This window comes from Myotis daubentonii, chromosome 12 (genome assembly GCF_963259705.1).
Source record: "Myotis daubentonii chromosome 12, mMyoDau2.1, whole genome shotgun sequence".
Lineage (NCBI taxonomy): Eukaryota > Metazoa > Chordata > Mammalia > Chiroptera > Vespertilionidae > Myotis > Myotis daubentonii.
The window spans coordinates 62,635,621-62,647,354 of record NC_081851.1 but is presented as its reverse complement, the minus strand read 5'-3'; the positions used below and the strand labels follow the sequence as shown (position 1 = coordinate 62,647,354).

General features: G+C 43.4%; 1 protein-coding gene across 6 annotated transcripts in view; it reads left to right on the top strand.

Annotated features, from left to right (window-relative positions):
- The window catches only part of CRIM1 (cysteine rich transmembrane BMP regulator 1), a 174,231-nt gene that overhangs the window by 40,018 nt on the left and 122,479 nt on the right, over positions 1-11,734 (top strand). For 5 of the 6 annotated variants that reach the window (XM_059660105.1, XM_059660104.1, XM_059660100.1 and 2 more), the window contains exon 2: positions 31-204. The exons of the other annotated variant lie outside the window; for it this stretch is intronic. In XM_059660105.1, the coding sequence (XP_059516088.1) occupies positions 31-204 (174 nt within the window). The remainder of the gene's footprint in view (positions 1-30; positions 205-11,734) is intronic. 6 annotated transcript variants of the gene reach the window in all.

The following is an 11,734-nucleotide window of genomic DNA, read 5'->3' as shown; positions in this document are numbered from 1 at the left end:
AACATTATGTGGTTCTTAATTGTTTTACAGATGAGAACTGGGATGATGACCAACTGCTTGGTTTTGAACCCTGTAAAGAAAACCTTGTCTCCGGCTGCAATATCATCAATGGGAAATGCGAATGTGTCACCGTTCGGAACTGCAACAACCCCTTTGAGTTTCCGAGGAAGGATCTGTGTCTTTCAGCCTTAAAGAGGATTCAGGGTAAGTACTCATTTTCACAATCGTAAGCTTAGCATCGTGGAACCTCAGCAGTGACAGTATTTGAGCCTGGGAAGGCAATGACAAGCTCACAGAGATCGATAGCTTTCATAATCCCAGACAAGATGCATCAAGTTGACCAGGTGCTGACGTGATGGGGTGTGTGCGCACACGTGTGTGTGTTTCCTGGGAGCCGTGGCCCAGTCATGCTATGGTAGTATGAACAAGGCCCTTGGTGCCAGCTTACGTAGGTCACCTTCATGTAATGGAGCTTTCACGAGTGGTGTGCTTGAGATCAGCATCTGTTGTCCCCTGGTCCATTCCGCTTGATTTACTACAGGAAGATGCTCCATGAGGAGAGTGCTAATTAGGAATGCAGCTCATCTGGCGAGAAAGCATTCTCTCTTGAGCTGGGATGGGAGAATTGTGAGGTGACGATAGAAGGCTTTGGTTGGTTTTGCCATGGGGCAAAATTACATAGGTGTGGATGGATCACTGGGTACTTCACCTCTAGAATGAAGTCAGGAATCATATTAAAATAACAAGAAAATTACACAAATATGGCTCATAACTTTGGTACATTCATGCATGCTACTTAGAAGAAAGATTGAGGACTTGAAAATATGATTCCTAGCTACAGTAGGCTCAAGTGGCATGCCAATAGGTTGGTGCCGTGGCAGAATTAACACAGAATGAGGCCTGGGCTTGGGCCTCACTTGGTCCCTGAACTCTCTCTCTGCTCCAGGTTCTTTTAAGGGGAAAAAGAGGACTAAACGAGACACGCTTAAATATACCTTTTATCTCTAAAATGATGCCATTCTGAAGTGAAATACCAAGATTTTAAGGTCCAAAGTCAAACCCGTGAGGGCAGTAGAGCAGGACTGACGTCTTGAATTGCATTAAGCTTCCAGGTCATGTTAAATGGTAATAACGAACAAGAAATTTATAACCGTCTGTAGATAACATCTATTTGTATGTACCAGTGCTGCTGAATCATTAAAAGAGAATATAGTAGAAAACAATAGGTGTAAAATCTTAGAACCACAGTGGGTCTTAGATCACATTTACTCTAGTCCTTGAATTTGGAAATGGGAAAGCTGAGCTCCACACAGCGGGTCGCTAAGAAGCCGGGGGCTAACCATGTAAAAGTCTTTTTTCAGTCACATCATGTCATTAGACAACACAGTCAGTTAATGAACTCATTTTTACTGTCTCTTTGTTCACCCCTGTCCCCACCCCCATTTCCTGCCCAAAATAGGATTTTGCCAACTTCAGTATATAACTTTCAAGGATTTAGATGCAGTGGTCAAATTTCTGTTTAAATGATTAAGTTAGTTATTCATACATATTTAAAACCACATGGTATAAAATACTACAACAGTTTAGGTGATTGTTTTTTGCCATTCTTACATTTCACCAAAGTGTGTTATTCAGATGTTTCAAATGCATCACTGTCAATGCCTTGGCTTAGTCCACCTTCCAAGTCATTTTGACACCCGATCTCTGAGCACACCCTCCTCGCTACCATCTTAAGTTGTCGAGATACAACAGATTTTGAATCCATGTTACCACAAGACATTTTGTCCTAAAACACAGTATCTTTTCACATAAAACCAGGACTGTTGTATTTTTAATTAGTTAGGTGTATATTTATGGTCTTGACAATGTGGAGATTTAACTGCATTGATTTTCAAAGTGATTCTAAAAAGGCTGTTTACAAGATACAGCACTTGCAATTCTAAGATTATTCTCTCAGGAATAATTGCTATAGCTGATTAAATTTCTGTTCCTTTTCCCCCCTTGTTAACAGATTCTGTCAGATGGCCTCTCTATAATACAGAAATAGGATTGGTTGAGGTCACTTAAAGTTAATGTACCTTCTACAAATAGTACTTTGTTTTTCAAAATATAGCACCCTCCAGTATTTGAGCTCTTGTAAGAAGTCAGTTGTAAGGGGTTTCCCTTTTCTGAGAAACAATTTTGAAGAAAAAGCTCTACTTTTATTCAAGTATACATTGCACACAAGAGAATTAGTGGAAATAGAGTACTGTATATAATTTCAGCCATTAATAGCAATGAACACTTTGAATGCTGTAGGAGCTTAGGGCCAAAAACTGTGATCTGGAATTATATACTAACTAGAGGCCCGGTGCACAAAATTCGTGCACTGGGGGTGAGGGGCGGGGGGGTCCCCTCAGTCCGGCCTGTGCACTCTTGTGGTCCAGGACCCCTTGCTCCTTACTGCTCGCTGCTCCTTACCACTCAGCTTGCTGCTCCTTAGTGCTGCTGCAGAGACCGGAGAGGCTCCTGCCACCGCCGCTGTGCTCTCCAGCTGTGAATCCGGCTTTTGGCTGAGCAGAGCTCCCCCTGTGGGAGCGCACTGACCACCAGGGGGCAGCTCCTGCATTGAGCGTCTGTCCCCTGGTGGTCAGTGTGCATCATAGCGACCGGTCGTTCTGGTCGTTTCACCTTAGCGGTTGCTTAGGCTTTTATTATATAAATAGCCTCATGGCTGTTATATACTAATAGTCTCCAAGATATCATGAAGGACATGCACTTGGAACAACTTGAAATTTGGATGGTGATGGAATCCAGGAAGGGGTGTGATGTGGACAAAAGAATAAAATGTAGAAGTGAGATTTGCGTGACCTCCATGTAACACACTTGGGGAACTAGTCAAAAACAGCAAGGTGCTGTGTTGATAGTTAATAGAAAATAAAGATGGGAGGCAGGCTGGGACCAGATTGTGAAATGACTTCATCATCGTGCAGGGAACTTAAGCCGGGCCATTGGAGCTATCAGAAAGCATTGCAGGTTATGAGCAGGGAAAAGCAAAGCGTAGGGGAGTCGATGTTGGGCAGACTGGGGCTGGAGGGGTCTGCTAGTGGGTGAGAGGCTGCAGTGAGGAGGCTTGTTGGAGAGCAGCTTCAGTTGTCTAGAGGGGGCGCCACAGGAGACGAGACTAGGAGTATCAGGGAAACAGCACAGAGGAGCTGGGTGCACACCATTTTGACAGAAAAACCTATAGTGTCATCTAACTTGAGGGAAAGGTGAAAATGCACAAAGATGATTCTAGGGTTCCTAACCTGAAATCATAGAAGAATGCTAGTGCAGGTCACAGAATGGGAAAACTCTTTTGAGCTATTTGTGATAGGATGGAACTAAAAATTGGGGTGGCTGTTTTAGGGGGGGATATAGGGTCCAGAGCAGCGGTCACCAGCCTTTTGGACCTCACGGACCACCAGTGGTCCGCAGACCACCGGTTGGCGACCGCTGGTCCAGAGGGACTTTAAAACTACGGGAGGTGTTACAGCCTGTTTGAATGATGACAAGAATGATTTGGAGGAGAGACCAGTAAGGTAAGAAAGGTGATGGTAATTGCAGGAGCAGAGTCTTTGAGGAGGAAGAGGAGCAAAATTGTTCCTGTGTCTCAGAGATGAATGAAACAAGGTCAGCTGATGAGGAGGTATGGAACATCAAGGAGGGAGGAAAATGTGAAGCAGACATCTGAGAGAGAGGATAAGTAAATGAAGAAGGGAAAGGCATTAGGGTCACCTGCTCGCGCCCACAGCTACTTCAGGTTAGTGGTTACCCAGCCGAAGGGAGCACAGATAATGCAGCAGATGCCTTGTAGGTGGAGAGGTGGATCTAACCAGGGTTTTCCTGGTGAGTCCTAGAGAAAGAGAGGGGCGTGAAGGTTGAGGGTTATGCCAGACAGTACTTACATGACTGACCATGCAGTCGATGCCAGGAAGGAGACAGGCGCAGTGAATAGGGGAGAAACGCTGAGCCAGAAGCTTTGTAGATAAATGCAGCAACAGCATGTAGCTGGTATGTAATTGGACTGCATGTGTTTCATGTGATTGAGGTTTTATTTTGTATTTATTTGTATTTTTTAGATTTTTAAAATTTATTTTTAGAGAGAGAGGGAAGGAGAGGGATATATAGAGAGAAACATGGATGAGAGAGTGAAACATTCATTCCATCTTTGAGGTCGTGCAACAGAATTCCCTCTGGACCCATAGCAAGCAGTCTGCTGCCATCTCCTGATATCTGAGTCCAGGGATGACAGAGGCACCAGCTCTGCCCGACCCGTGGGGCTCCAGGTCCACGGTGAGGCCTGGGTGGCGGGCACAGAGGGAATCTCCTAGTTTTCTTCAATGAGAGAGAGTTTGGTGGTCACCCAGAGACTTAGATTTACCGGAACTGAACTAGGACCAGGGGATCTGTATCACCAGCGAGCCCCCAGGAGAAGTCCTACCACTGGGTTTTCCAGGGACTTTGAGTAGCAAGGCCACAGAGGGTTTCCGTGAATCGACCTCGCTTGGTGTTCACTGTGCTGGTGTGAGACAGCAGCTTCCCTGTAAGTGGTCCTTGGACTGACTTGATTTCCACTATTTTCCTTTTTAAAAGCAAAGCACTTGTTATAAATTGCTCTACTTCAGACACTAACACCTAGTCATGGTTTCATTATGCAAATCTTTATACTTTTTTCCAAGTAAATATGAAAAGAAATTAAAACCCAGTTGAGGCATTTCGTAGCATATACACAGGATCACGTGGTGAGGAACAAAACGGACCCTAAGACTGCATGGTGGGAAATGGTTTGTTAGTGGAGATGACCTTTATATAGTGTACCTATTGGCACTTTGCTAAACATGAGAAATATGGCTAACACCTTTTGTCTGTGGATTTTTTTTTTTTTTTTTACAATTCTATTGATCTGCATGGTATTCAATGTCATTATCCCCAAATCTTTCCTATAGTATTGACTATAGTAACAATGATTCAGAAAAATGTACCTTCCCCATCACTGGGTGTAAAATTGTGAGTTCTCCCAAAATGTGACTGCTGTGGACTGTAAGATGATGATATAGCAGCAGTACATTGACAAGGTCCTTACAGCTGATAGGTACTATATACATATCAGCGGAAGGGTGGTAGACATGGGTGGGTTTTATACATTTTATGAGGTTTATATAGTTGGGGGGAGAAAACATCTTTGGGAAGCTCTTGGCCTTTCAAGACTGTTGTTATATAATCCTTGATAATAGAATATCCTATATAATAAAAGCCTAATATGGTAAGTGTTCAGTTGTCTGGTCAGCCATTCAACCAAAGTGTAATATGCTAATGATATGCTAAGGCCACTCAACCGCTCGCTATGACATGCACTGACCACCAGGGTGCAGACAGTCAACCTGTCGACCAGTCGCTATGATGTGCACTGACCACCAGGAGGCAGATGCTCCGACCTATAGGTTAGCTTGCTTCTGGTTTCCGGCCGATCGGGACTGAGCAAGATGTGCCAGACATGCTCTGGGCCCCTCCTACAGTCCCTCCCTGGCTGGCCAACCTTCTGTGTCCCTCCCTGGCCCTGATTGTGCACCAGTGGGGTCCCTCAGCCTGGCCTGTGCCATCTTGCAATCCGGGCTGAGGGGGCCCCCCCCTCCCCTGAGTGCATAAATTTCGTGTACCAGGCCTCTAGTATGAACATAACTACCAATAAAAGATGTACCCTCCCCATCACTGATTCTTATTTATCCTGAAGCAAGACCCCCCTGGGCCTTGTCTGCTGCAGGACGTCGCGTGCACCGATTCCTAATTTCTAAGTTAGCCACGTGCTTCATAGTCTCCACAGACTCTACTTTTCTTAGGCCAGCCACACCAGTATTATGCTTTTGAATGCATTGCTTTAGCTCCTACATATTATTTTTTAAAAGCATTTTTGAGGAATTCAGTTAACATTGCTTATCAAGTTGGGAAACACCAGTCTTCTCCCTTGGCCGAAATAAGACGCTATTTAACCTGATCTTCCAAATGGATAAGGGCCTTTCTACCACCAAGGCCCCAGCTGATTTGATTTTTCCTGGGGCTGTCCGAATGCCCTCACAGAGACTTGGTTACCGACGACAGCCAGGCCCTTACGCAACTTTAAATCTGTGTTGCCGTCGTCCTCTCTGTAAAAATAATCACAGATTGATAATACGATCTATCTTTCCTCTTTTGGAACATATAGATAAAGTGACTTGGAAATCTTAAATGTATGTGTTTCATTTTAAATTCCAGCAATGTCCTGGGGAAAGAAAGGGTAGACGAAGTTATTTATTTTCATACGCCGTAGACTTTTCATTCTGGTTGACAACCGAATCAGTCTTGTAGAATTTAATGTTTTAGGTACAAACTGTTGTTTTGATGTCTCCATAACTGGTGGGGGGGCGGGGGGGGCGGAACAAGGCCTACCAAAAGGCGGATACCAGATTTCGACAATCTGGGAAATCAAAACAGGAAGCTCAAGGAACTTGGCCTAAGGCCAGCTGGAGACGAGCAGTTGCTAGAATAATTATACCTGCATTGTAACTGTTGGAAGTCATACAGTGACCTCTGGTTGTTTGTGATTTCTTGTGCGCAGCATAAAAGTCACAGTTAAATCGTTTATATCTTAGTGCAAAGTGTGTGTGTGTGTGTGTGTGTGTGTGTGTGTGTATAGGAGCATTTTATTTAGCCACATTGGGGTTGCAATCAATAAATGGTGTAAAAACAAGTTTTCAGTGTGACCTTTAGGATGGTGCTTTCTATACAGTTATAGGTAAACAGCCAATAACATTCTGTACCGTTTCTTGACCTCCCCCTTTCTTTGCTTTAACTCGTTACCTGTGCTTTCACGCCATCTCTTCTGTCCGCACTGTGTGTAGCCCAACTATCTGCTGTCCTGTTCCTACACCCACGCCCAGGTTAGTGCAGGACTTCCGGAAGGTGTCGCTGAACAGTTCTTGTTACAAGCGTGTGCTTGTTTCGAGATTAAATACAATATCCTCAGTGTATATTTTTAAACATTCTTGCTGTTATTGTTAAAAGCAACCTAACGCCTTCTGTTTCTACCCTCCAAGGGCGCTGGGATGGTGTTTGTGTGCGAGGACTGCCTTTAGAAGGTTAATGTTTCAGCTTCTCAGTAGCCCCGAGCAGTCCCTGCGTGTTTGTGGTTTCTGACTTGGCTGTAGGCGACCTCGGTTATTCCCAGGGCTTGGCGCATGCTCTCTCACCCAGAGCTGCTAAGTTGCCGCTCTGCCCAGCTGTGTCCGCCTAAACCCTGGCCCACAAAGGCTCTTCCTGACGTGAGCAGAGGGTCAGGGGTCCCTGCACAGGAGACCTCCCAGCTGCTGCAGAGGGAGCTGGTGGGGACCCCCTCCCCATGGCAGGGCCCTTCCTGAGAGGAGTGGGAGCTGTCCCTTCTGCCCCAGGCCATCAGTTTGTCATTCCCAAGTTCAGGCCATTAAAACCTCATGAATTAGTGTAATTGGTAGTCCAAAACCATAATCTGGGATTTTGGACAACTCGGGCAAGCATGGTAGTTTTTATTTGTTCTGCTTCTAGAAAAAAAAAGGAAGGGTCTTTTAGAAAGTTCAAGAAACAGTTTGGGAGTATAATCACTTGAGCAGGAATTTACATTCCATCAGAAAGTGATCATTTCAGATGTCCTTACAAATGTATCAATACAGGTAAGGATTCTCTGCTAGATACTGTTTTTTCCATTTCCCACCCTTGCCAGTATTTTATGTTTACTAGTACCTTGATTAAGAGAGCCTTCCAATACTCCTTGAATGTGTTAGTTTTTTAAAAAGCAAGAAAATATTAATAGGAGACAGTGCATACAACATACACATAAAGATGTATCTCTAGGTAGAACTATGATTCCTTCCTCTTACTGAAGGTGAGTAGAACTAACCTTAGGTCAAAATGGTGAAGATTGCCAAATTTGTCTTTTTTTCTTTCTGGCCACCCCATTCTATTTTTTTTAACCTTTTTTCCCCACCCCAAAAGCCCAGTGTCCTCTTTTTTTCTCTCTTTATCATCAACACCTATATTTTAAGAAAATTTTAAATTAATCAGTCTTGCTGATTACATTCTAGAATGTTGTTACTTCAGCCATCATTTGCATTTTAATCCTTTCTAACTGGGCATTAGAAAGGATCCTTCCTATTCAGGGCATTATAAGTAGGAGAGCACTTTCAGGACGTAGCAAGGGTCCCCAAAGTTAATCCTGCCCCTTCCTGACTATGCTCTGCACCTGTGGGGAGCATGGACCTGGGGCCGGCCAGGCTGCTGGGGGCGGAGCATCCGAGATGATGGAAAGGACTTCTCCCCAAGAAGTCTAGTGGGGAGAGGAGAGGGGTACACAGGTAGGCCAGGTATACATCATAAGAGCAGAGGAGCCATTCGCAGTCTGAATAGTGCTGGCATGGTAGGCAGTCTAGAAGATACTGGTAAAAGTAAATCAAAACGTATTTTAATCAGCTTAAAAGCTATTTTACGAGTCACAGACATATTATTAGATTTACTTCTAGGACTAGTGCCTCTATTTTTGAATGTATAATTTTCCCCAGAAAGGTATTATAGAGCACTAAAATTCAGTATTTGGGTTTTTCAAAGAAATGGTCCAATGAAAATAAAATGTGACTCATCCCCTGGTTCATATTGACCTTCACTAAGCATGCTGTTCTGGGCATTGCCATAATTTATTTTGAAACCTATGAGAGGATTCTTTTGATGCTGCATAGTCTTCGAGATGGGGAGAATGGATTCCTGTGGGTGGATGTTCTCTCAGACTCGGGATACACTCTCTGATCGGGTGCCTTCCTGCTTTTGACCCGAAGTCTCTGTGGCTAAGTGTGTTTTGCACCAGGAGGGAGCGGTAGCAGCTGTAACCAATGCCGGGGCAGTTGGAAGAGGGAAGGAATTAATACGTGATGAATTAATATTTGTGTGACTTTCCAAGAGACTGGAATGTTTCTTTAAATTGTGGATGTGTTTCTTTTTTTGTTTCTGGCTGACAACTTCCTAGTTTTCCTACACTTCATTATTCTTTTTTTTTTTTAATATATTTTATTGATTTTTTACAGAGAGGAAGGGAGAGGGATAGAGAGTTAGAAACATCAATGAGAGAGAAACATCGATCAGCTGCCTCCTGCACATCTCCTACTGGGGATGTGCCCGTAACCAAGGTACATGCCCTTGACCGGAATCTAACCTGGGACCTTTCAGTCCACAGGCCGACGCTCTATCCACTGAGCCAAACCGGTTAGGGCTACTTCATTATTCTTTTCTCTGTCACTGGGATTTTTTTTTTTTAATTTCCCGAAAAGTAAGTAAAGTGTTTCCTCCTTATCAGTAGGCTTTCTTTTCCTGGTCCAATCACAAAAGAACAACACGGGAATTTAATGTTAAAAATTTGATGTGTCTGCCCTGATGGGTTTGGCTCAGTGGATAGAGCGTCGGCCTGTGGACTGAGGAGTCCCAGGTTTGATTCCGGTCAAGGGCATGTACCTTGGTTGTGGGCACATCCCCAGTAGGAGATGTGCAGGAGGCAGCTGATCGATGTTTCTCTCTCATCGATGTTTCTGACTCTCTATCTCTCTCCCTTCCTCTCTGTAAAAAATCAATAAAATATATTTTTTAAAAATTTGATGCTTCTTTCTTAATATATCCATATATTTGTCAGGAGATAAAAATCCAAGTTTTATAGATGTAGAGAAAAAGCTGCGTATCAGTAAAATGAGCTCATATTTTATTGTGTATTTTTAGGTGGGGTTTTTTTTCTCTCCTTTTTACCCAGTTTGGAAAATGAAATAACCTTTTTTCCCCCCTATTTCAAATCTGTTCTCATGCTCTGTTGTTTAGAGTAGAAGTCCTGAAAGTTAGAAAGCTAGGTGAGGCTGCCAGTTGTTGACTTCACAGAAGGGCATTTTAAAGGTGTCTAGGATGCCGTCTGATCTTGTTTATGTACTTATTAAAAAAAATACTGTTTTTTACTGTTCTGCTTTGGACTCCCCGCCCGTCCCTCCCAGCCCCCCCGGAAAAAAATGTCCAATCTGCTGCCCAGAGCGTTTATAAATACCAGGGGTGTGTTTTTGCAACAGTGGGCATGAAAGGACACCTGTTTTGGTGTTTCGATGCAGTTTGAGTTGATGGCAGAGGTGCATTTCAAGTGGCTTCTGAAGTATCCTTGAGACCACATTGAGCAGGGCACTGGCGACCGCTCCCACGGTGGTCCTGCCGTGGCCTCAGAGGACCTCGCTGGCTTCCCTTCTAAGGCACGAAACAAAATCTAATGGTCTCAGCTGTGTCCGACCCAGACCGGGCAATTAGTGAGGTTTGTAAACCTCCCCTATCATATTTAAAGTTACGATTTATCCCTGCAGTAGGAAAAAGAACAGATAATATTCTTCCACTGAGATGTTCTTCGCGCCCTTTGGCACTCTGATTGCTAATCACAGTGGAATCTTCTGAATGATTTGTGATTGGGAGCCAGCCTGTTGCTGTGCTATCAGGAATTTTTCCAATGAGATCAGTCTGTGGTGTCACACCTCAGTGCGACATGGAACTCCCAGAAATGTTACCTATGTGTTCTTTCGTGCCTCCTGGCCTGGGTTGGCCTAAATTCAAGCCTCATTTCCTCAGGGGTCCTTTGGATATGTCAATAACTAACCAAACATCTTGAATCCAGAGAGTGTATCCCATACCATTTACAATAGTCTGTGTTCATGTACATAGGAAACATGTTTGTTTTTCTTAAAAAAGCATACATGTCACATATGTATTTGTGTATGTCCTGTGCTAAGAAGTATATTGTATGTACATAAGCCCCATGCGCATGCATGAACTTACATACACACACAGTGACATAACAGTTTATACATGGAAAGCACCATAGACAGACATGGTGACATAACAGTTTATATATGGAAGTAAACGCTAGCATATGATTACTTTTATCTTACCTGATATGGACATGCCTGCAGTGACCTATTTGTTATTAAATATGACAGGACTGATAATTGTGTTCCATTCTCTGATTAGGAGTTTCCTGAAAGTTTTGCTTTTATTCGATGGTAGAAATTAGTCATAGAATCTAAATACCAGCTATACATTTTAACAGATTTTTTTTTAAAGAATCATTGTAATATTATGTATTTTGTGAGTAGCTTGTGGAGGAAAAGGGAAGACTTTCCAAGTAAATATTATTCAAACTCCTTCCACTTTCATTTCCCTTATCACTATAACAACCACACCCAGCTTTGCTATTGAGCTGGTTTGTCTGTTTCCCACATGCCAGGAAGCTGACCCTATTGAGTAGCAAAGGAAATATGAGAGATAAAGTTGAAAACTGTCTTCCTTATGTTGACATTTCTACAGCAACAAGTCAGAAAGCTTGTTTTCCCTCTGTGTGGACAAGAGCTGCTATGGGTCATGATTAGATGGTATGTCCATTAGTAACCCTGCTGACTCCCAACAGAATTATTTAAAACATTCCAGCAAGTAACCGGAATTCTGGTAACTAAAAAACAAAACTTAGGAGCTGTTTCAATTCTGTATATGGAAAGAAGAGCACTGGGGAAGAAGGTAAGGATCCAGCTAGCAGGAAGGTCTCCAATTTCTGAGATTCATAACATTCTGGACCACCTTTAAGGGAAGTAGTCCTTTACAGGAGCCCTCCTGTTTGGCCATTCGGGGCTCTGCAGTGGGACTTTTCTTC